General features: G+C 34.1%; 1 protein-coding gene across 6 annotated transcripts; it reads left to right on the top strand.

The window, feature by feature from the left end:
* The first annotated feature begins 753 nt into the window (after positions 1-753).
* On the top strand, positions 754-14,286 carry Dp1 (satellite-binding protein 1 Dp1). Of its 6 annotated transcripts, none has more exons than XM_040722011.2 (10): positions 754-1,203; positions 1,276-1,568; positions 9,952-10,590; positions 10,640-10,823; positions 10,880-11,010; positions 11,272-12,174; positions 12,228-12,521; positions 12,585-13,637; positions 13,697-13,878; positions 13,957-14,286. In XM_040722011.2, exons 2-10 carry the CDS (start codon positions 1,302-1,304, stop codon positions 14,051-14,053), a joined length of 3,750 nt encoding a protein of 1,249 aa, XP_040577945.1. In that variant the 5' UTR covers positions 754-1,203; positions 1,276-1,301; the 3' UTR covers positions 14,054-14,286. The 6 variants fall into 6 exon arrangements, with proteins under 6 accessions (XP_040577945.1, XP_040577944.1, XP_040577946.1 ...); XM_040722010.2 differs by having other exon boundaries at positions 1,027-1,203; positions 1,276-1,577; XM_040722012.2 differs by having other exon boundaries at positions 1,047-1,203; positions 1,276-1,451.
* Positions 14,287-22,095: the final 7,809 nt, after the last annotated feature.

The raw sequence follows: 22,095 nt of genomic DNA, 5'->3' as shown, positions 1-22,095 counted from the left end.
TTCATTTTCTCTCTCTCTCTTTCTATACCAAGGACTTTTTATCCCTAGACTCAACTAGATATTAAATATGATGTAACATAGAAAAGTATAGATAAAGGAAATTCATGAATTAGATACTAGAAATTTTTATTTTAAATTTTAATGAGTATGAATCAATGAAGTAGCTATGAAGGAATGATATTAATTTTATTTTTTCAATATAAAGCCAAGATATGTTGTAACGACCACTTCCACCACCTTGATATAAATAAAATAACAATTTTTGATATATATATTAAAGTTAAAGTTCATAATATTTAGATTAAACAAGTTAAGTGAGATAGACGTTTAAAGCATATATCCATAATAACAAGCATATTTTTTCTATAATATCAATAAGTCAACTTCCGATAAACATCCAATATACTTCACCTATTGAGATAAAAAAAAAAATATAATTTTTTTAAAGCAATAACATAAACTTTGAAAGATCCAGATGATCATGTTAATTATGATGATGTATTTATGTATTGTATGTTGTATTTTAATATATTAGGTTTCAGTAGGATTAATATCTACTTGAGTCTAGGGGAAAAAAGTTCTTGGTATAGAAAGAGTGAGATAGAAAAAAAAGGAAGAATAATTAGAAAGAGAAAGTGATGATGGTAGATTTTAGTAAACCTGCCCCATTATTCTTTTTCTTCTCCAAACATTCTTCAAATTGTCAGAGTTGTCATGTTGATATACTGTTTCGTTTTTTTTAATGTACCCATTGTACACAGGATTTTCATCACTAGTTATAATATTAATAGCAATGATAAAAATTAAACAGTTGATTCCTATTAAAATTCAAACATCAAATTCAAAACATTTAGTTCAAAGAGTTGATATGCCACTCCAACAATATTAGCCTATACTTTTCTAAATGATCATGGGCATTTTTATTTGGACCTACCTTTTTCCCCAGGATTTCCAACTTTAGTTATGTTTCTCTCTTGAGGTTGCGAGTTATGTATTTTTTTTGGCCATTTTTTTTAATTTTCCCCTTTTTCTCCCTTTTCCTTTTTGAAGTTATTTAAGCAAGTTTCCGGTCTCTAATTATTAGTTGGCCTGTTGAAGAAAATCCTCTAGTTTGTTGTGACGATTCAATTTGGCATTCCACTTGAGTCTCAACCTTTGAAACTCGAGCTACTTGTTGGACGGATATCTTTGGAAAGCAGTAGGGTAAGTCCTCATGTTGGAAGGGCCATGTGGAATTGCTGTGGGCCTCCACTCACTCATTGTTCTCTTTTGCAGTTCTACTGGCACGACCTGGCGAGAAAATGGAGTCCCCAATGGTTGAAAAGCAATGTGATGTGATTTTAAGTGTCCGGGAGTGTGATGTCGGGAGCGAGGTGTTGGTGGTGCCGGAGGGCGATGTGGTAGAAGGGTGTGAGGCAGGAGCGCTGAGGAACGGGCATGCCCATGTTGAGGCGAGTACCAACACGTACGATGACTTGTTTCCCTCGTTGCCCTCAGGCTCGGCCAGTGGCAACTCTGGGAATCCCATCGGAGAGTGGAACAAGAAGCCCAAACTACCTTCCACGCAGGTTACGCAGGTACACGGAGTGGGTTGCTGGCCTGCCTCAGAGCAGGGATCTCGTTAGACCAACCCTTGCACGCTCCTTTTTTTCCCCCTTTAAGAGTATCCGTAGATTTCAACTCCTTCATCAAGGATATTTAGATAGACCCTTATTACTTCATTTACCCAACAATAGTAGTTTTTCACTAATACAGTACTAAATATTCTATGACCCTAATCCTTTTAATACAATCCCTCGTATAGGGATTTTTTATTTTAATACCTAAAATGCTTACAACTCCCATGTTTTATGGATATTTGCCTATAAAACTTTTTTACTTCATTTTCGTAGTGTAAGAGTAACTGGGGCCACATGAGACTGCTTTTTCATCTATTTGTCATGTTTCTTGAAGTTTCAAAGTAGATGTACCTTAATGTAGTGAATTATTAGTTCATAATAGGGGCCTCTTTTTTTTTTAACGGCTACTACTCTATATTACGCTAGGCTTTGTTTAATACGGGCCACCACAGTTACACTAGTATAAATTATACTTATTTTGTTAATTGTTTTCATTTTGCTTCTAATGAGGTAATAATGTTATAAAAACATCATATGATTGATGAAATGACTGAAAGGGCACACACAATGTGGCCAGGTAGTGTGTTTATTAGCCTACATCTTCTACTCTGCAAGGTTTGACAAAGCTTTCCTATGATTCAGAGTTGTGCCAGCTCTGGATACATCTATAAATGGAGGATTTAAAAAAGCCTCATGACAATATCAGAAACATATTCAAGCCACTCTCAATATTATCCCACATAACAATTTTTGGTTACAGACTTAGCCTACTTAAAATTATATATGTATGCAAAAAAAAAATAGAGGTGGGATCTCATGCGAATCACCTTCATTTATCCCTATTGCAAGATGTTATATTTACCATAAATGTAAATTTCTTATTTTACCTTTCAAAAAAACTTCATTCATTTTTTTTTTAATATACTGAATTTGTATTTGCTGATATTGAAGACTTAGATGTAAATTACAGCTTTGTAATCCAAGTTTATCATCAGTATTCTTAACAGGCGACAATACTCCTGTAAGTCTTCAATTCGAGAGAAAAAAGTGACAATCTTTGTAATTACTCATTTACTTTTATATCCTGCTACAACTACCGTGGTATCATCGAGGTACGTTTGTTCCAGTAGAAACTAATTATGTATTAGAAGGCCGCATTCGGAGTTATAAAAATTATCTATAACTTGTAGACGACTGTGTTGGTCTATTCCAACAATGTTAAGTTTTCTTTAACCTGACAGGTGATGAAGTGGACTTTTATATCGCTGAATTGGGCATTTTTTTTGCCACTAGTCGTAGTAAAGAACCAGCGGACGGAATCTATGGGAAAATGAAGTTTAGTTTTTGTACGCTGGCAGAATACGTAACTAAACATTAATTTTTGTAGAGGAGGTTAAGCAACCATTGCTGAGTACCTAACAATTTCATGCATGAATGCCTGAAATTGATGTTCCGTTAATAGATTATTCAGTAAGTTAAATTAAAGCACTTTTGTGAATATTTTGAAGTGAACATTTTTGAAATCAGTTGACTCTGAGCCGAGTAATGCTTCAAGGGAGTTTGAGGATCCTTCGAGAAGGCCAAATTTTGAGGGACTCCCTAACGGGCCCTCGTTCTCGCATAGTCTTAGATTTCAGACATTATAGTTCTTTTATCGGGATGAACACCCTGACCAAAAATTAACAAAATCGGTGACGATGATGAAGTGAGATTGTGTACACTTCACATAAAATGCCCCAGGAGTATTTTAGTTTATAATATGTCGTTTCCTAAAGTAGTTATATTTTTGATGATCAGGAATTAAAATATCTCAATTTGGGTATGCGTAAAAACCACATTTTCTAGTGTAAAGATGCGATGATGGTTTAGTGGTAACTTCCTGACGTCCTTTCCTTCTAGTAATGACTCACATACCATTATTTAATCTTCGTCTTCTTCTGCTGCGTCAAGCATTTCATCTAATGACCTCTTTTAATATTTTATAACAAATTGCTTTGCATATTTTGGCTCCTTCCATTTCTTCTCCACAAGTTTCTCAAGTGGAGCTCTGCTCAATACATCTGCGATAAAATGAGTATTCCCCTTCGTCCATCCTATGTCGAAGGTGGAAGGTGCTAATTTTTCAATAAATCTCAGTATTCGTGAGTTATTGATCGCTCCCATATCAGTTCGATTAATAATACCAATCAACGGTTTTATGATTTTTAATTATCTTCTTAAAAGATACATTTTGTATTTGTCGATTGCCCAAAGTATAGCAAGTAGTTCCAATTCATGAGTTGTGTATCTTGATTCAGTCTCACTTATAAATCTTGACCTGCAAAGTACCAGTTGTTGACGTCCTACTTTTCCTTGCATATTTTAATCTATATAGCCTTTATGCATCGGTCATTATTGTTACTTGCTTCTGTGGGTCATAGTGATTGAAGATTGGTGATGTACACAACATATTTTTTACTTCTTCAAACACGTTTGAGTGATCAGGTAACCATTGGAATACATTTTGGGAACTAATTAATCCCTGTAATTGACTCATAGGAAGTACAACATTCTTTGAAAACTGAGTTAATTGGTTTACCAACCCAAAATAAACTTAGAAGCTGTGAAATATTCTTGTGTTCAGGGAATTTAATTATTGCTTCAATTTTACATGGATCCGCTTTAACACCGTTTTCCCCTATTATGAGACCCACAAATTTTACATCTTCTCCAATTTGTATCTTATTTGGATTCAACCTCATCTCTTCTTAATTTTATCCAAGAGGTTCTTGACTTCTTTCCATGTTTCTCCATATCCCAAAATATCAGTTAACTATTTTATGCATGTTTTTTTATACCACTCATAGCAGAATCACCTCGGTGGCAGTATTAATCTCCTGAAGCATTTAAACCCATTGGAGCTCAAGTTAATTTTTTTCTTCCCCAAAAAGTTATGAATGTGGTTAGAGCATCGCTTTCTTCATCAAAAGGAACTTCCCAGTAATCTTTGGATGTATCCAGCATTAAGAATATCTTTGCATGTGGGTTAATGGCATTTGCTACTTTGTTTGTTATTGGAAAATGATGAATTGGCCTATCTACAAATTTGTTAAATCCTCTATAATCCACCACAATTCTCACCTCACCCAGAGTCTTCTTTGGAACAATATGCATCGGACTTGTCCCTTCTGTTGGCTTCTCAACTGATTCAATTATTCCTTGGTATCTCCATTTTTCGTGACTCAGCTAAAGTCGCCTCTCTATATACATGTGGGATTAGACGTGTTACCAGTGTTTAAGTAGGTTTAATTTCTATATTATTTTGCAAATAAATATGCATCTTCTAACCCTTAATTGGTTTTAAATCATATGTTGTATTAAATACAACTGGATATTTCTTTTTGATCTCTACAATATGATTTTCAAAATCGCTTGTATTTACTGATTGTACTGAATAAAACACGATTATGAATTTGTTTAATGCTATTAGGAAAATCCCCTGGGATTACAAATATGTCCCGCAATAAATACCATGACAGTAACAATTCGTCGATATTAGGAGACACAAATCCTTCAGTGTTTACCTTGTGACCTTGAAAATTGACCATCATACTCACGGTCCCTAGACATTCAAGGCTTTGATCTCCTGCTGCTATAATCTTGACCATTCGACTTCGATCTATTTTCAACTTGTCTGCTTTTTCAATACTAAATGGAACTAACGTCTCTGTTGCTCCAGTATCGGGTATTGCACTTACTTCAAATTCTTCACTCAGTGTTTGGCGTTGGAGAAATTTTTATTTTAATCATTGGACTCTGATTCCTGAACTTTGTTTGCTTCATTCCTATTGTCTATATTTTAATAATGGCAGTCCTTTTATTTTTTGAAATCAGATTTTTACATACTTTAAATTCTTCTTATTTCTATATTCTGATCCAAAATGTCCTATTTTATTACATTCTTTATTTTTTGCTGGAAACTCATTTTGGCTATGTCTCTTACCTCCACATCTTTGAAATTTTTGCACTGACGTTGAAATATATTTTTTGTGATAATTCAACGTGTTGATATGGTTTTGAGTGTTCAATAGCTCTTGTTGATATCTGCACTTTCCCATTACAAACACTTCTCACGGATATTTTGTAGAGCAGGTTTATTTACTTAAAGTATTTCTTTTTGGAGATTATTTTCTTGTAGTCCTACAAGACGTATCCCCAAATAATCTTCCATTGTGCAAATTTGGAGCTCTGCTTCCTGTGTTAGTGCCTTTACTCGGTAAAAAAGAAGGAAGCAAAATGTTCTTCCCACGGCTGGATACATTTATTGAAGTCGATTCGGGACAGAGAATTTTTCTTGGTAATGCCCATTCAACGCATCTTAACAATCATCAATACTTTGAATGTCGCCCATATCCAGGACCTGTTCGAGATTACACCGACAAGACGAAAAAAAGTCAGTTATCTAGATATCCTGGCTGCTCATCTGACGATAATTTTGCCATTAAATTGGAAGAATAGAATCTACGGAAAGCATTCATCCAGTTCTTGAATTCTATAAAACTTCTAGAGATCCTAGTTTTAATGAAACATTTATTCGGGTTCTTCTCCTCGACTCTGTAGTAACATGTTGAAAATAATTCGTCTTATTTTTAAATTATGGATTGATTCTAATAATGTTTCACGATTAATTTGAATAGATTTTTGTAATTCAACCACTTCTTCCAATTTTGAGATTGTAAAAACCTTCTATTGACATATTCTCCCATTCTGCACACTCCTCTATAAGGTCACTAAGTCCATGCTCTTTAACAGCTAATTTAGCTCGCATACCCTGATCTGTAATTGGGATTCTTGTAACCTCACTACTAATTTTTTTTAACACTCGCAATGGATTTGCGATCTGACGACATCTTGTCCAATCTTCCAATGAAGAGTCTTGATAGATTAGGACCTTTGGTAGTCCATCCTTGACTTCTCCAACCATTATTTTTATTTAATTTGTAATTAAATAATTACACAAATTCTATGAATTTTAATTAATAAGGTTCTTCCTTTTTGACTGCGCCATGTGAAATGGTATATATTATATGAATAATCATTATTACTTGCATATGTATTGACACAATTAATATAGACATGTGTCGCTTTCTTTTCAATTATCAAATCTATAACAGTTCCCTAAATCACTCAACGTTTTAGCCCGTATTGATTACGTTGGGTTACTATTTTGTCTTGGTTTGTTCCTTTTATCATTAAATCTTTCTACGGCAGGACTCTTAAGGCACCAACAATTCCGTATGGAGTATTATAAGAGTCTTCTTAATTACTCAAATATAGTGTCGACTGAGTGTATAGTTACTTACAGAACTTATAACCTATAATCGCATCTCAAGGTAGTTATACAAAAGAAGTAAATTGTGTATCCAATGCTCTCTAAGGATTAAAATAAGATTCTCATGTCATACTTACGAACTTTCAGCACTGATGATCTCATTGTTTTAGTGAGGAACTAGTGTTTGTGCTTCATTAAGGATATTGATGGCAGAGAGGCAACTACTTTGATCGTACTATTCTCCAGACACAGTTTTTATCAGTCATTTTTGAGAAGACGTACAACATATGAGTCATTTTACGCCAAATCAATCAAAAAAAGGGATATTTTTGACGGCACCATCTCCTTTTTTTTTTAAATTTTGCATATAGCTTAATATTGAATAGAAACTCGAAAATCTTACATTTTAGTCTGCCTTGACTTATGTATCACGAGTTAAGATGCCAGCACCCGTTTTTAATGTTTTAATGATATCTATCTACCTTAAACTTAATTGAATAGATATTTACACATAAATTATTCAATATTTTACCCAATAAAATGTCTTTTTGACCTTCAGGTCACGATGTAAAACATTTGAGCTAAAAAAAATTTAAACATGGCATACTTCAATTTCTCTCAAATTTTCATTAAATGGCCGTCAACATATATTAAATAATTGCAAAAAAGTTTTGGGGATGTGTTCCAAGTTTGGGTGAACTCTATAAGCGAAATACCGAAGACGGGATGTGAAAAACTTAGTTTAAATGACTAGAAAAGATAATTAATTCAGAATTGTGGAGACACAAATTTACACTCATTCATACATTTTTTTAGATTCAGATTATATAATTGTATTGAAACTTTACATTTGCTTTATATAAGCTTTAATTTTTGAACTAACTACTTTAGGCTTTATATTTACAAACAATTTTGGCTAAAATTAAGTAATCTGGAACTAAAAAAATGGAATTTCTTTGAATTGCTGCGATCATCTATGATATGAAGGAAATATACACAAGCCCCACTCCGTAGCTAGCAATGTTGTAGGCAGGAATTACGAAGTTGTTATTCTTCAATTGTACTGAAAGTTTAACAAGGACTTTCATTTGTAGCCCCGCAGTAAATCCTTAGTCTTCCATGTACTAGTGGTTACTTTGTAATGAGATGTTCTTTCTTTAAAAATAATGATTTCTACACTCATCAAATGCATATTTTTCCCAGCTATAAATAATATTGTACCACAGAACCAATAAACCATGTATGGAGGCAATTAAGATCTACCTTCGTTCGGACATGGATTCGAATCCCTCCCTTAATGTTTGGAATAGGGTTACATTGTGTTTATTTATAATACTCCTTTTCTTATTCAGAGTATAGGATAAACCATAAAAGATTAGGAACAACTAATGTATTATTTGGGCTATGGAGAATGATCGATTGAGGTAGAAGTATCTACCACAAACCTTGATGTTAAAAGTTATCTATGCCATGAACAATCGCGCCATTAAAGTAAATGAAGTCCATAGGGTGACTCATGAGAACTTCGTAGCGTATGTACTCTGGTCACCCTTCTCTTCCTTATGTTGTTAGTATTCATTGGTTCTATTAATCAAATAAAAGCAGATAACTTCAGCCTTCAGTTCGACACTTAATCTTTTTTATTTTTCTTACTAAGCTAATGTAAAAAAATTATATTGAAAATAGATTTTCCCATCCAGGTATATATATTTTATGATATAATAAATTATTCTTATATATATATATGTGTAATGGTCATTCATAAAAAATTACAATAGTTATTTTTTTCATCTGATTTGAATTCAATTTTGTATGTTAAATAACCTATTATTGAAAAACTGTAAAAGGAAATTTCAGAGATTTAACTAAATCCAGTTTTGAGTTCCTTTTTGTGATTAATTTAATACAAATGACTTATAAGACCCATCAGTTTTTGATTGTAGTTCGTAAACCACTTAATTCAACTAAAGTTATGTTATTATTAAGTATAAGTGACATTAACCAATTTTTTTACCTTAAATATAATATCTCACTAATGAAAAAAGATTGGCTTTAGATGGGAGGTTTGCTTTTTCATATATATATCTAGAATTTCACATTAAATGGCTTACAGAGGTGTAATGTTTATGAAGTTAAACAAGTTTTGTGATTTTAGACCAATTCATTCATCCTGATAGATTGCTATTTTTAGAATGTATTAATCCTCCAAACCCAATGGTTTGGTTAAAGAGTCAGTGGTCCACGGATTACTTGAGTTCCGTATAACGAATAGTACATAACTGTTCATTAATATACAGCTCTAAGGATTTTTTTTTTTTTTTTGAGTAAAAGATGACTAAATAAATGTATACTTGTTGTACGTGGCACTGTTCCCGTCTAGTCGATAAGACGTAGGACTATTCAACCTAAATTTGAACATACCTTGTTCATATATCAAAGAGACGATAGATCTATATTTTTCATAAAGAATATTTAATAAATCTTAATTATATTTTATGCAAATACAAGTTTTTTTTACCAATTCTGTAAATATATTAATATTCTGATTTAATATGAATTGACATTTATCTTAATATAAGCTTATAGATTATTTAGCCCTAAAATAGTAAAATTTGCGAGTATTTAAAAGAACAGATTCATTTTTTTACATGTGATATTGAGTTCAAGATAAGATTGAAATATAATAAATGACATTTTGAAATAAGTATATTTTTTATTTCCCATTAAGGCAGTTATTCTAATTCTATAAGGTACTTTAAGATAATAAAACTTACCAGATTTGGATTTAACATTTTAAACATTAGTCTTCGCTTAAATACAACACATTACTGTTTACTAGTGTTTCAAATTACATATACTTCTGAACTTATTCAAAAAATCCCCAAATTTTCATTATTTCATGTTAAAATTGAATCAATTTTTTCTTAATATATTGAGCAATTAAGTTGAGTCATTCTTTTTTCGTTATTTATTCTTTTTTTTTTTTTTTTTTTGATTATCAGTCAATGTTATGACTTTCAGGTATTCCGTGTTCCTACTGAAGAGAGGAAGGAAATGGGAGGTGGTTTTGGTGGTGACGAGTCTCTTAAAATCCTTAAACTTGTTACAGCTAGCTCCAATGCCAAAGTTGAGATGAGTTCAGCTAAGGATCAATCCTTAACTTTTCTGATTACCGGGAAACCTAATACTGTTGCCAAAGCTAAAAGGGAATTGTTAGTAAACTTTCAAACACAACTTTCTCAAACTATTTCTATACCCAAGAGTCATCATAAAGCTATTCTTGGTAAAGGAGGAGCAAAGAAAGTTGAAATGGAGGAGAGAACTTCTACTAGAATCAAAGTACCGCTAGTGAATGAAAATAGTGATGTAATAGTTGTAAGTGGGACCAAGGAGGGAATCGATCGAGCATTTCAAGAGATAAAACTGATATCTGATGAACAAATGAAACATGCTGTAGAAGTTCTTTCAATTCCTAAAATTTATCACCCTTTTATTCATGGACCAAATGGAGAAACCGTTAAGGCGTTAGCAACTAAATATCCTAATGTTCGGGTTAATATTCCACACCCGAGTGTTATGAAGGACGATATATATGTCGCAGGGGATAGAGAAGGAGTCGTGGCTATATGTCTGGCAATTGACCAAATTTATAAAGATATTGTAATGCTATTTATTGTTGTTAAATTAATTTTTAGAATATGACTTGTAGGAAAAGAAGGCTGCGACGGTTAGTGTTGAAGTACGTAAACCGCAACACAAATATATCTTTGGTCCGAAAGGTCAAACCCTTAATGATATACTCGCTGAAACTGGAGTTTTTGTTGAGGTTCCCCCTACTGATTCCCAAAGTGACACTATTACCCTTCGAGGTCCTCAAGATAAACTAGGAACTGGTAATATTCAGTAACTATCTAACTGATGAAAATATATATTTTTATATTATTTATAGCTCTTAATAAGGTGTATGAGAAAGCGAATTCTGTTATAACTCACCATCTTAATTGTCCATCTTGGCTTCATAAGTATATTATCGGGAGAAAAGGTTCTTCCATTCAAAAGCTTAAGGTTGATTTACCTAAGGTATTATTAAAATCGCTTTGTATCCTAATTCATACTGAATGATGATAAATGTGCGTGTCATCTGAGATGGATTAAAACACTAACTTAGTAAAGATATGAATGTCGCGAAGTAAATAGTTTCCATTTATCCGTAATGTCAATTTTTTACTGAGTTGTCTGTTGACCTCTGTCGCAAGAGTTAATCACTCATTTCTGAAATTCTTAATTATTAATGAACACGCCGAAGTTATCTTAGTAGTTTCGTAAAATTTTAATATTTAGGTTCATGTGGAATTCGTGGATTCTATGGAACAGATAAAAATTGAAGGACCTCCTGAAGAGGCCGATAAAGCTAAAGAAATTTTAAATATTCAAGTTCAACATTTGATCAACACTATGTCATATGCAGATGTCAATGTAGACTCCAAGTATCATAAGTATATCATTGGTAAAGGAGGTGCAACTGTAAATAAGCTGAAAGGCGAATTAGATGTTACGATAAATATACCCGATGAAGAAGGTGCTTCCATTAGAATTGAAGGAAACAAGGAGGGGGTCGCCAAAGCAGAAAAGGATTTGCGTCATATGGTATCAAAAATGGAAAATGAAAAAGAAGAGGATTTGATTATTGAAAGTAGATTTCATAGACTATTAATTGGGCCGAAAGGGGAAAGAATTCAAAGAATTCGTGCAGACTTCCATCAAGTACAGATTATCTTCCCCGATCTGGGAGATTCTTCTGAGCTGGTGAAGGTTAGAGGTCCCAAGGATGATGTTGATAAAGTGTGCCTTGTTCTTGATAAATTTCATAAAGAATTGTTAGAGACGAGCTATCAAGTGAGAGTGCCTATGTTTAAAGAATTTCATAAGTATGTCATAGGCAAAGGTGGTACAACAGTTAGAAAAATCAGAGCAGAAACTGAAACTAGAGTTGATATACCTGTGCCAGGGTCAGACTCTGATGTAATAACTCTTACTGGTAGAAAGAGTAACGTTGAAAAAGCTTATCAATTATTGCTCAAGTTGCAATCCGAAATTGAGAATATTATCGTATCTGAAGTTGCTATACCACCTAAAATCCATAATACTGTTATTGGCGCTGGTGGGAAACTGATTCAGTCTATAATGGACGATTGTGGAGGAGTATCCGTGGTTTTCCCTCCTTTTGATTCCGGGTCTGATAAGGTAAAACACTTCGAATCACGGATTTTCCAGATTTAATTTTTCATAAGTTACAGGTTGTTATCCGGGGCCCCAAAGAGGATGTTGAGAAAGCCAAAAAAATGTTGTTAGATCTTTCTTCTGAAAAACAATTAAGTTCCATCTCTGACGAGATTCGTGCTAATCCAAGTCATCACAAATTTCTGATTGGTAGGGCTGGAGTTAATATTCAAGGTATCCGGGACAGAACAGGTGCGAGGATCATATTTCCTAATGATAAAGATGGTGACAAGGAAGTGATAACTATATTAGGTACGAAGGAGGCCGTTGCTGCGGCTAAGAAAGAATTAGAGAAAAAAGTTAAAGATTTGGTAATATTATTTTATTATTAGACTAAATAGGTCAGAACTGAAGTTGTTCTTTTTTAAAATCAGGATAACGTTGTGGAAGACTCTATGATTGTGGAACCAAAATTTCATAGATATTTTGTTGCTCGAAGGGGTGAAGTATTACGAAATATAGGAGATGAGTTCGGAGGAGTTATCGTTTCATTTCCTCGTTCTGGTGTCATAAGTGATAAGGTCACTCTGAAAGGTGCGAAAGATTGTGTTGAAGCTGCGCGTAATCGCATAAATGAGATTGTTATGGATTTGGAAAGTGAAGTAACTATAGAATGTGCTATTCCTCAAGCTCATCATCGTACTGTTATGGGGCCGCGGGGTTCAAAAATTCAGAAGGTATGTCAGGACTTTCACGTCCAGGTTAAGTTTCCTGAAAAAACTGATCATATGGAATCCACTCACGAAAACTCTGATGTAATACGAATAACGGGAAAGTCAGAAAATTGTGTTGAAGCTGCCGAAGCCCTTAAGCAGCTTGTGCCTATTACTATTCAGGTGGATGTACCTTTTGAGTTTCATAGGTATGTGATTGGTCAGAAAGGGACAGGAGTTCGTCAGCTTATGTCTGATAACGATGTTAACATTATTGTACCTCCTTCTGACAAGCATTCTGATTGCATTACTGTTGTTGGTACATTAGTTAACGTTGAAAAAGCTCGTGAATCTATCAGACAGCGCGTGGAGGAATTTGAAAAGGAGAAGCTTGATAAAATGTTGAAAAGTTTTGAGATAATTATTAATATCAAACCTGAATTTCATCCAAAAATTATTGGTCGAAAAGGGTCTGTTATCCAGCAATTACGTTCCGAACATGATGTAAACATACAACTCCCTAAAAAGGATAGTTCTGAATGTGATGTTATAACTATTACTGGTTATGAAGATAGAGTAAATATGGCAAAAGATGCTATACTTAAAATAGTCCATGACATAGAGTCTATGATAAAGGAAGGTGTAAATGTTGATCATCGAGTTCATCCTAAAATAATAGGAAGACGCGGAGTTGGTATACGAAAAATTATGTCAGATTTCCGGGTTGATATTAAGTTACCCCGTGACGGTGATGTTGACAGAAATCAAGTAGTGGTAATTAATATCTCTCATAGATGGATAATGACTATGTTACTTAGTTAATTTAAATTTAGGTTATTGGAAAAGAAAATGATGTTCTAGATTGTAAAGATCACTTGTTAAACTTAGAAGAAGAATACTTACAAGATATTCAGGAAAATGATTGGATGGAAGAGTATATCAAACCTGTATCCGTTGATTCTATGCCTGATACTCCAAAACCTAGTAGGGGTTTTGAAGTTGCTAAGGGGGCCCCGTTAGTATATGTTACAGCTTTCTATTATTTAACATTACTGAAACATAGAAAAGATTTTATATTAATTTATTTTATTAGGTGGCATGGTGTTAGTGATGAAGCATTTCCTACTTTAAGTGGAAACAATGGAATGGCCGTCCCAGTTGCTCCTGTGTGGGGACCTAAGCGGCTTTAGAATGTTTGGCTATTTGTCCTATATTTCTTCGTTTAAGTCTTATATACTGCAAATATGTAAGCATCAGTGGAAGTTTGTACAGTCTTGAGTTTGGAGCAAATAATGAAGTTCGGAATGCTTGTTATTTTTTTATTAATATTGTATATGTATTGGTTATTTTTAGTATTGTTAAAAATTCTATCCGTGCAAATCTCGACTTTTTTATCATTAAATGTTATTTTTATATATAAAAACTTATTGTGCTCAGATTCTATTTCATTATATGTATGACTTAACTCTCATTTAGCTTCTGCAATTGATGTTGTTTAAAGTTAATTCATCACAATATTCATAATTATCTATAGTTAGTATTTGGCATGAGTTGTTACGTATCAACTTAACACGTATAAAACAGAATGTCAACTCATATGGCATAATTTCGTGATTTTGGTACAGAAGCTTCTGCTCATGAGAAAAAACTTTTTCTACATTTTAACTCTTAAATCAGTTTATAATCTAAATTGAAGTCCTCCTTCGTACATGTACTATTATTTAGTTATTGTAGATTGATCGTATAAATTTTGTAAAATACAATTGTGTTATCAAAGCGTTATTTGTTAACACAACAAAATGCTCTGTATTTTGTTGTCTGATGTTTCTGCGTCTTCTCCCCTAATCGGTGTTCTTAACATTGATTGGTTGAATTTGCTTTTAAATCTGTTAAAAATTTCCAATAATTATAATATGAAAATTCCATTGTTGGGAAAAATTGGAAAACCTACTGATATTGAGCCTTTATTTTTTTCAGAATTAAGTTAACTACGGGCTATAGGGACTATTTTATGTGCAAGAATGACCACTAGGACTTTCTCTGCCTATTCAGTTTGGCAAGACTCATAACATCTCTAATTGTAAATACTACAATGAATTGGGAATTTTGTGATTACATTCAAATTATTCTATCACTACTGATTAAATATAAAAGATATCAATGAAATTTTTTCTCCTATCTTCTAACTCCAGAAAGTTAAATCCTCGTTTCCTATACGATCCTGTATTTCATTGAGATTCTTGTATGTCAAAATTTATATTATCTTATGTTTGATCAATTATGAAGATGAATTGTCTCCAACTCTAAATTGTTCATTCACTTTAACAATCATGAGTTATCATTTGCATTCTGATGCATATCTCTCGGAGATTTTGATGTTCTAGCATTTTACATTCTTTGGTTTCATTTATCAAGAATAATTATTAATTAATACACCACTATATCCTCTAGACATTTTTGCATTACCCTTCTACAAAATCCAAGTTATCCACTTTGTTGAAAAAGTCTTCATTCACTAATTTGGAAGATTCATGTTCGATTCGGTTCGACTTATTAAACTGGACCTCCTTTGAAGAGGACAATGTTGTCTGACACTTCAAGAGCCATCTTCCCCTGCTCACCACTCCGAAAAGGCACAAAAGTATTAAGACAACTTGGATTACTGCCAACAGTCCTGATTTTTCTCGAATTGAAAGTTTGTGAGCCTTGGTCCAGAGGGAACTCAATGAAAAGCGCCAGCAACTTCAGATGATGAATTTTAAAAAAACTGGCAAAAGCTTGAGAAAACATTTCCTCCATAAACTTAGAATAATCTGTATGAAGGGATGCCAAAAAGCATAAAAAAATGTATTAAGCTTAAAGGTCGTCATATTGGGAAGCAAATAAAGTTTTTCGCCAAAGCAATCACATGTTTAGGTTATTTCATGATTATTTTTTTTAAACCACCATCAATTTTTGGACATACTGTATTATTAGTCAATTAATTTAATTTTACAATATGCAATTTATATGTGAATTAATTTGAGTTCTTAATATATGAATTATTTCGAATATATTCCCTTGATTGGGTAATTAACCATTAGGTGAGGTCTTGTATAATATTGGCTAAAGAATCTTCTGGAGTATTTTTATATCTTTCCCTCGATCAAAGGTATTGATTTAAATTATTTCAAGATTCAACTCCACACATTGAAAATGCCTCAAGGGGGAATCCTCACGTTAATCCAGTTATCGTCGTTCATTCGTTTCACTTTTTTACCTTTCATTTGTTCACTTTTTTACCTTTCATTCGTTCATTTTGGGACAAAGCCCTATAAGTAGAGTTACGTCACTGGGGTATCCGTTTTGAAGATAGTTGACTTCCTCATGTGTTTGAGTATGGGCCAAAACTTTCAAAATTTAATACAATATTTTAGGTGAAGCACTCTTCAAAGGCGATATATTTTGTTAAAATATCCTAAGTACGCCCTCTTGTCGTGCACCGTGGATTGCACACATCGTTTCTGAGCTGAGGGGATGACACTTATTTCATTTCCCAAGGGACAAATTCCTGATTTTTACAATAAAATCTCGTGATGCAACTCTTCTTATAGGGCTCTGGAGTAATTGCAATACTATAATGTTTACTTATACTGAATCAATGCAATGTTTACATATAAAAACAAGTTATATAAATTACTATAACTGGAACAACGTGGATGAAACATAACTCTTTCTATCTCTGACAGAAAAAAATAAAAATAAAAAATTCTGAATCTTTCACACTCTTCTCCCAATTTTCATAAAATTTAAAACAGTACACACAGAAGGAAACAATGCATCTACTTCTGTACAAACGATCATGGAATCGATCGTGAGGTGGAGGAGTTTATCGGAGAAAGAGTCTGTGGACTTTGCTATAGATTTTCTGGAGGGGAAACCCCACAACCATATCAAAACACTAAGGGATGTGCAAATGATAGCGAGTTATTGTTATTCTTTCAAGAAGTATCTTTTAAGAACCTATCGCTGTTTAACCCATTCGAGCTTTTCAAAAGTGCTAGAAACTCTAATTGTTGTTTCAAGGGATTAGAATCTGATTTTTTATCGGCGGGAATTAAGTCTGCAAGTCCAGCATCCTGTTTCCGAATAATTTATTGGGTTGTTTCCTGTAAGTTTATCCCCAATCTTTATTCCTGAATCAACCCTATAACTAGAACCAAAGTCTTAATTTAATTTTTACTTTTTTTGGGATCAATTTCGGTTGATCTCATTTGAATTTTGAATAAACCTAAATTCAATATTCCTTCTTTTTTTTTTTTAGAAAGAAAAGAAAATATCAATGTCTCGACAGGTACAGGCCTTTCTTATGGTATCTCTTCTTGTAAAGAAAGCTCGCTTCGATTAACATTGAGGAGACTCAGGTCGACACTGAGAGTTCTAAGTAAGACATTCGTCAAAGAGAATTTCCATTTGCTGCATCTCGTTACTTTGAGTATGAAAAGGTGTTTGCGGATTACCGAGTGGCCTTATTGAGGTTAAATGCTCTTCTTCGAAGAATAGATGAGCATCTCACCAACTCTGAAATAGCCACTTCGATGTTAGGTGTGAAGTTATTCTTTTTTAAGCTCGCAATAGCTAGAATTGAGGCTGATGATCTAAGGATCCTCACAAACATCGCTTGTAGATGCTGTTATAATATCGGCGATGCCCCTTCTATAATGGCATTCATAGAAGCATCTGATAAGTTGGAGGAGCTGTCTGTGAGAGGAACGAAAGCGTCGAATCATCACCGCCTGGATTTGAGCCGACTCTCCCAAGGTTAACACCTCCCTACTACCATCACAGTGGAGAGACAAAGGAAACATGCTCTGCATTACGATGCAAGGAAAGCCATTGGATTAAAAAATTTCTAGTGAAGGCCCTTTCACGTAAGTTCTCCGCCTTTACTCTGTCTTCAAAAAGAAGTTGGCTCAAATTAAGGTGGATATTGTGGCTTTTTATAAATTTTATTGCCCTAAGATATCATCTTCACATCCAGAAATTCTTTCAGAGATTGAACCTGAACGAATTGCTCCTCCACAAGGTGAGATTTCAGTTCGTGGTTTAAAGTTGGACACATGTACAGATGAATTGATGTATGATCTTGCAAGTAAATTTGAAAAATTTAATCATGATTGTGCTTCATTATCAAGAAGGGATATTGTATCTCTAGCTAGTCTAATCTTTGATACACAAGGTTATGTCTCACCATTTATAATGCAATTTAAACTGATTCTTCCTTTATTATGGGAAGACAAGTTTAAGTGGGGCAAAAACTTTAAGTATAAAGACACCGAAGCTGCTAAAGAGGCCGTTAAGGTATTTACCAAATGGGGTGATCAAATCCTTTTGATGAAAGATCTTTGTTTCCCGCGTTATAACGCAGGAAGCATGAAGGGTCTTGCTCTCTTCAGAGATGCCCCAAAGTAGGAATGGGTGTCGCTGTCTATGTCGTTGTAGAAAACTGAAGAAAGGAAAAAGCTGAGTCAACTTGTTTACTCAAAAAGCTTACTAATACCTAAAACTCTTCGTGATATAAATTAGCTTGAAGATATGTGGGCGATTGCTCGAGCAGAACTTGTTGCTCTAACTATGGCACTATGGCTGTGGCTACGGCAAATTATATTCATAATGCACTTAAGCCAATGGTATATCCTAATAACACAGTCATATTTACCTACTTCCTAATAAATCTGTAGTGGATACAAAGAGGTAAAGGATATTGTAAGGCATAGGAAGAACGTAAAGTTTGCAAAGTACTCGAATAATACTCTTCATTTAATAAGCAAATAAGCAACTACAAACACTTAAAAATCTAGACTTTAAGAAAGTTCAAGAGGAGAATATATTGAATAGAAATTTAGTACCACTGAGGCCTATTGGACCAATGGAGTCACAGAACGTATGGTGGCTATCTTCAAAAAGCAATTAAAATTGCTTATTATGAATAAATTACCAATTAAAGATCTCCAAACGGTTATTTCTGAATTAATTGGGCCCAAAAATGATCGCCCACTTAGAACGAATCTAGATGGGGACCAAAGTATATCTTCGAACATCCTACAGTATGGCAGAAATATCAACGCCATAAACACACTTTCAGATAAGGTAACGTATTCTGACATGTGGATCACTAGAAAACGGATATTGAATTTGTTTTGGTCCATATGGCAAAAGGAATACTTACGAGAATTAAGTATTCCTTCAAAGTGGATTACACAATCTACTCTCCAAAAAAATCTCCAACAAGGGGATGTTGTTCTACTTAAACCAGACACCTTAGAGAAAAATCAAAGGAGAATTGGAAAAATCGTAGAAATCCACAGCAGTAACCAAGTTGTTGCTTCGACCGTCTTCATAAAACTACCTTTGTCAGACATGGTTATCATTAGATCCGTTAGGCAAGTAGCTTTGCTTGAGTCTTTACAATTTCCCGTCGAGATGGAAGAAAAGAGTAAAGACTTGGGAAATCTGAATTCAGATAATGGATGTGTCGGAAGCGGACGGCGAATGTTGAAGGTCACCCAAACAAAGGGATTGATCACTCCTGAGGGAGGGACCGACCGATCTTCCCTCGTAGGTGAACCCGCCCAGGACTCCAATGAAGGAGAAACCAATGACACTTACCCAGGCAAGGAGGCAATAACTGCAACCTCTGAGTCTGTTCTCATTCCACCTCAGCGCTTAGAGAATGCTGAAGAGTACTCTACAGGCTTCACTGTGGAGCTTTCAAAGAAAAACTCTACTAAAAGTGAAAGCCTTACAGGGGCAGGAAGGAGAAGTTACCATCCAGGTTATTATCTAATCCTTAGTAAAGGAATTTTTTTTTTTCAATACTGAGAGTATTTTTTCCTTGTATACATAGAATCAAAAATCTAATAAATACCCATGAACTACCTTCGCAAGGAAGTTGGACCACATTTTTCCTCAGAGGTTTCACCCGATTTTACCCCTCAAAGAGGTTTTTTTGTTATAACTTTTTATTCAGACATATAGTTATCATCCGTGAACAGCTGACAGAAACACACGGATAAATTTAAATCATTTTGGAAAACCAAGCAGTAGTTGGACCTGCCGAGGACCAGAAGCCTTATAACCTTCTTACCAAAGGTTGTATATGGGATTTACAACCCCATGGAATCCAAACTCCTTCATATTGAGTACAGCTGAATGAATTTCAACCCAAGTTGAGACTCGGGATGCTGGTAGCTACAGGACAAGCAGGCGTTCCCCATTTACATATGCTCCGTTTTTTCGTGCTATCAGTTTTATTTGGAGTATTAGTTTTTCACCTTAGCCAGGAGACTCCTTTGCAATATCTGACTTCGGTCTGTTTCAACTAGGATGGCAAGGTTTTGAGGATCAACCATCTGGTTTGAGATGCATTTCGATTGTTTTCCGATCATGGGGGGAGTATATATATCTATTATTTCGAGCATGTTATATAATGTAGTTTCTGGGTTTCATTGGATTGATAGTCGAGTTGTATTTCGGACTTATACAGTTGTGTGCCGCGTAAAAGCTTTGTGGGAAATTTTGCAAACACCAGCACAATTTTATCAAAGACTAACGAATTTGTCCAATTAAAGAAATTATACTTACCCACTGTTGGGTAACGATGCGCATGTTAACTCAACAAACTCTATGGATCCATATATTCCCTAAAATGAATTTTTCTCTCCTTATGAAACCTTTATATCTCTTAAGATTGCTAAACGTCCCATCCGGATACAGTCGTAGTAAATCTATAAATTTAGCACAATATTGCAATTTGCATTATATACACCAGGTTAGAATAATTAATAATTACAAGTTTGAACTTGTCGAATAATTATTGCAAGTTTTCAACTTGTCCAATTTTCTCCTTTTGTCTATTAGCGCCAAAAGAGAGAAATAGTTCTAAATTGGCACAAAAGGAGTTCTTCACTGTGAATAATTATCCCTTTTTTCAGGCAATACTATTTGGTATTGTCTGGAACAGATCTAAATTGCTTTTCTGTTCTAAATAAATAGTCTTATTATCATCACAAATATTGTTGTTTTTATTTATACATTGAGGTAATAATATTTATCATATTAATTATCAAGGGATGCTATTCATACACAAGGTTACCAATGTAGATTTCCGAATGATAAAGTCCAATAGTATTTACACTAGTAAACTTAGTAAGAGATGTAGTGAGAAATTGTACGATTGCGAAGTTCCCTAAACATATGCAAGATTCTACACGAAAAGCAGATCACCGAAAGGGCATTAACACCCTTCTAGGGAAGGTTAAAAAGATAACAACACGAACAGTGGATGAGGTTATTTTAGAAATAACCAAGGACATTGAGGTAGTGTCTTTTGAGGGGTAACAGGATAGTGGTAATTGAAGAGGTAATTGAAATACAAATCACTCAATAAGTTACTCAAATTTTAGGAGACCCTCATATAATAATAGCTTTAGAGGTAGATGATCCGGAACAGAGGGAGAGTGTCTTAGAAATAGGGTACAAGGAGTAATCCGGCGTAGGAAGGCATACCAAAAGTCCTTTATAGCTGATGTAAACTATGGAGAAGCTATATGGCGGGCACGTGTAGTCTATCCATAAAAACATAAACGCCGAGGAATCGGATTTTATTCCATTGTTTTAGATCATCTGAATTAAAATATATATATATTCACTTCATAGATGATAGGGTTTGTATTTTAAAAGAAATTAGGTGAGAGCGTTGCTATTTGATTAACGGTCAGAATATTGTATTGGCTCCAAAAATAGTTTCTATTTACAACTTACCTTCACCTTTAATATCATTGCAACCTTTTCGGGATTTAATGGTCTTTCAATGTGATTGAGAGCTTAAACTCCTTTCTTGCCTTTCTACTAAAAATATCCATCCAGGAAATTTCAAAAAAATGAAAGTATCGTTGGCTTTATACCTTCTGATTCACGCAACTGGCAGTGCTCTTTGTTTTTTGATCAAAATTCGATTATCCTGCGTCTTATATAACTACAGCGTGGTTTTGTGAGCAAGTTGGACGTTGGGTTGACTTAATGACATCATGGTCCTTAGGGACTGCTAAGTAAGTCAAAATGGATAAGTATGAATCGTCAGTCCAATTTCCACAAGATTTATGCAAAATCATCCTATCTTTAACCATTGGTGATGGTCATAAGCCTACTTGGAAACCCGTTCAAAAGGGAATAGTTTTATCGACTACCTCAT

This window comes from Lepeophtheirus salmonis, chromosome 12 (genome assembly GCF_016086655.4).
Source record: "Lepeophtheirus salmonis chromosome 12, UVic_Lsal_1.4, whole genome shotgun sequence".
NCBI lineage: Eukaryota > Metazoa > Arthropoda > Copepoda > Siphonostomatoida > Caligidae > Lepeophtheirus > Lepeophtheirus salmonis.
Note: the sequence above shows the minus strand (reverse complement) of the source record. Positions and strands in the feature narration are given on the sequence as shown.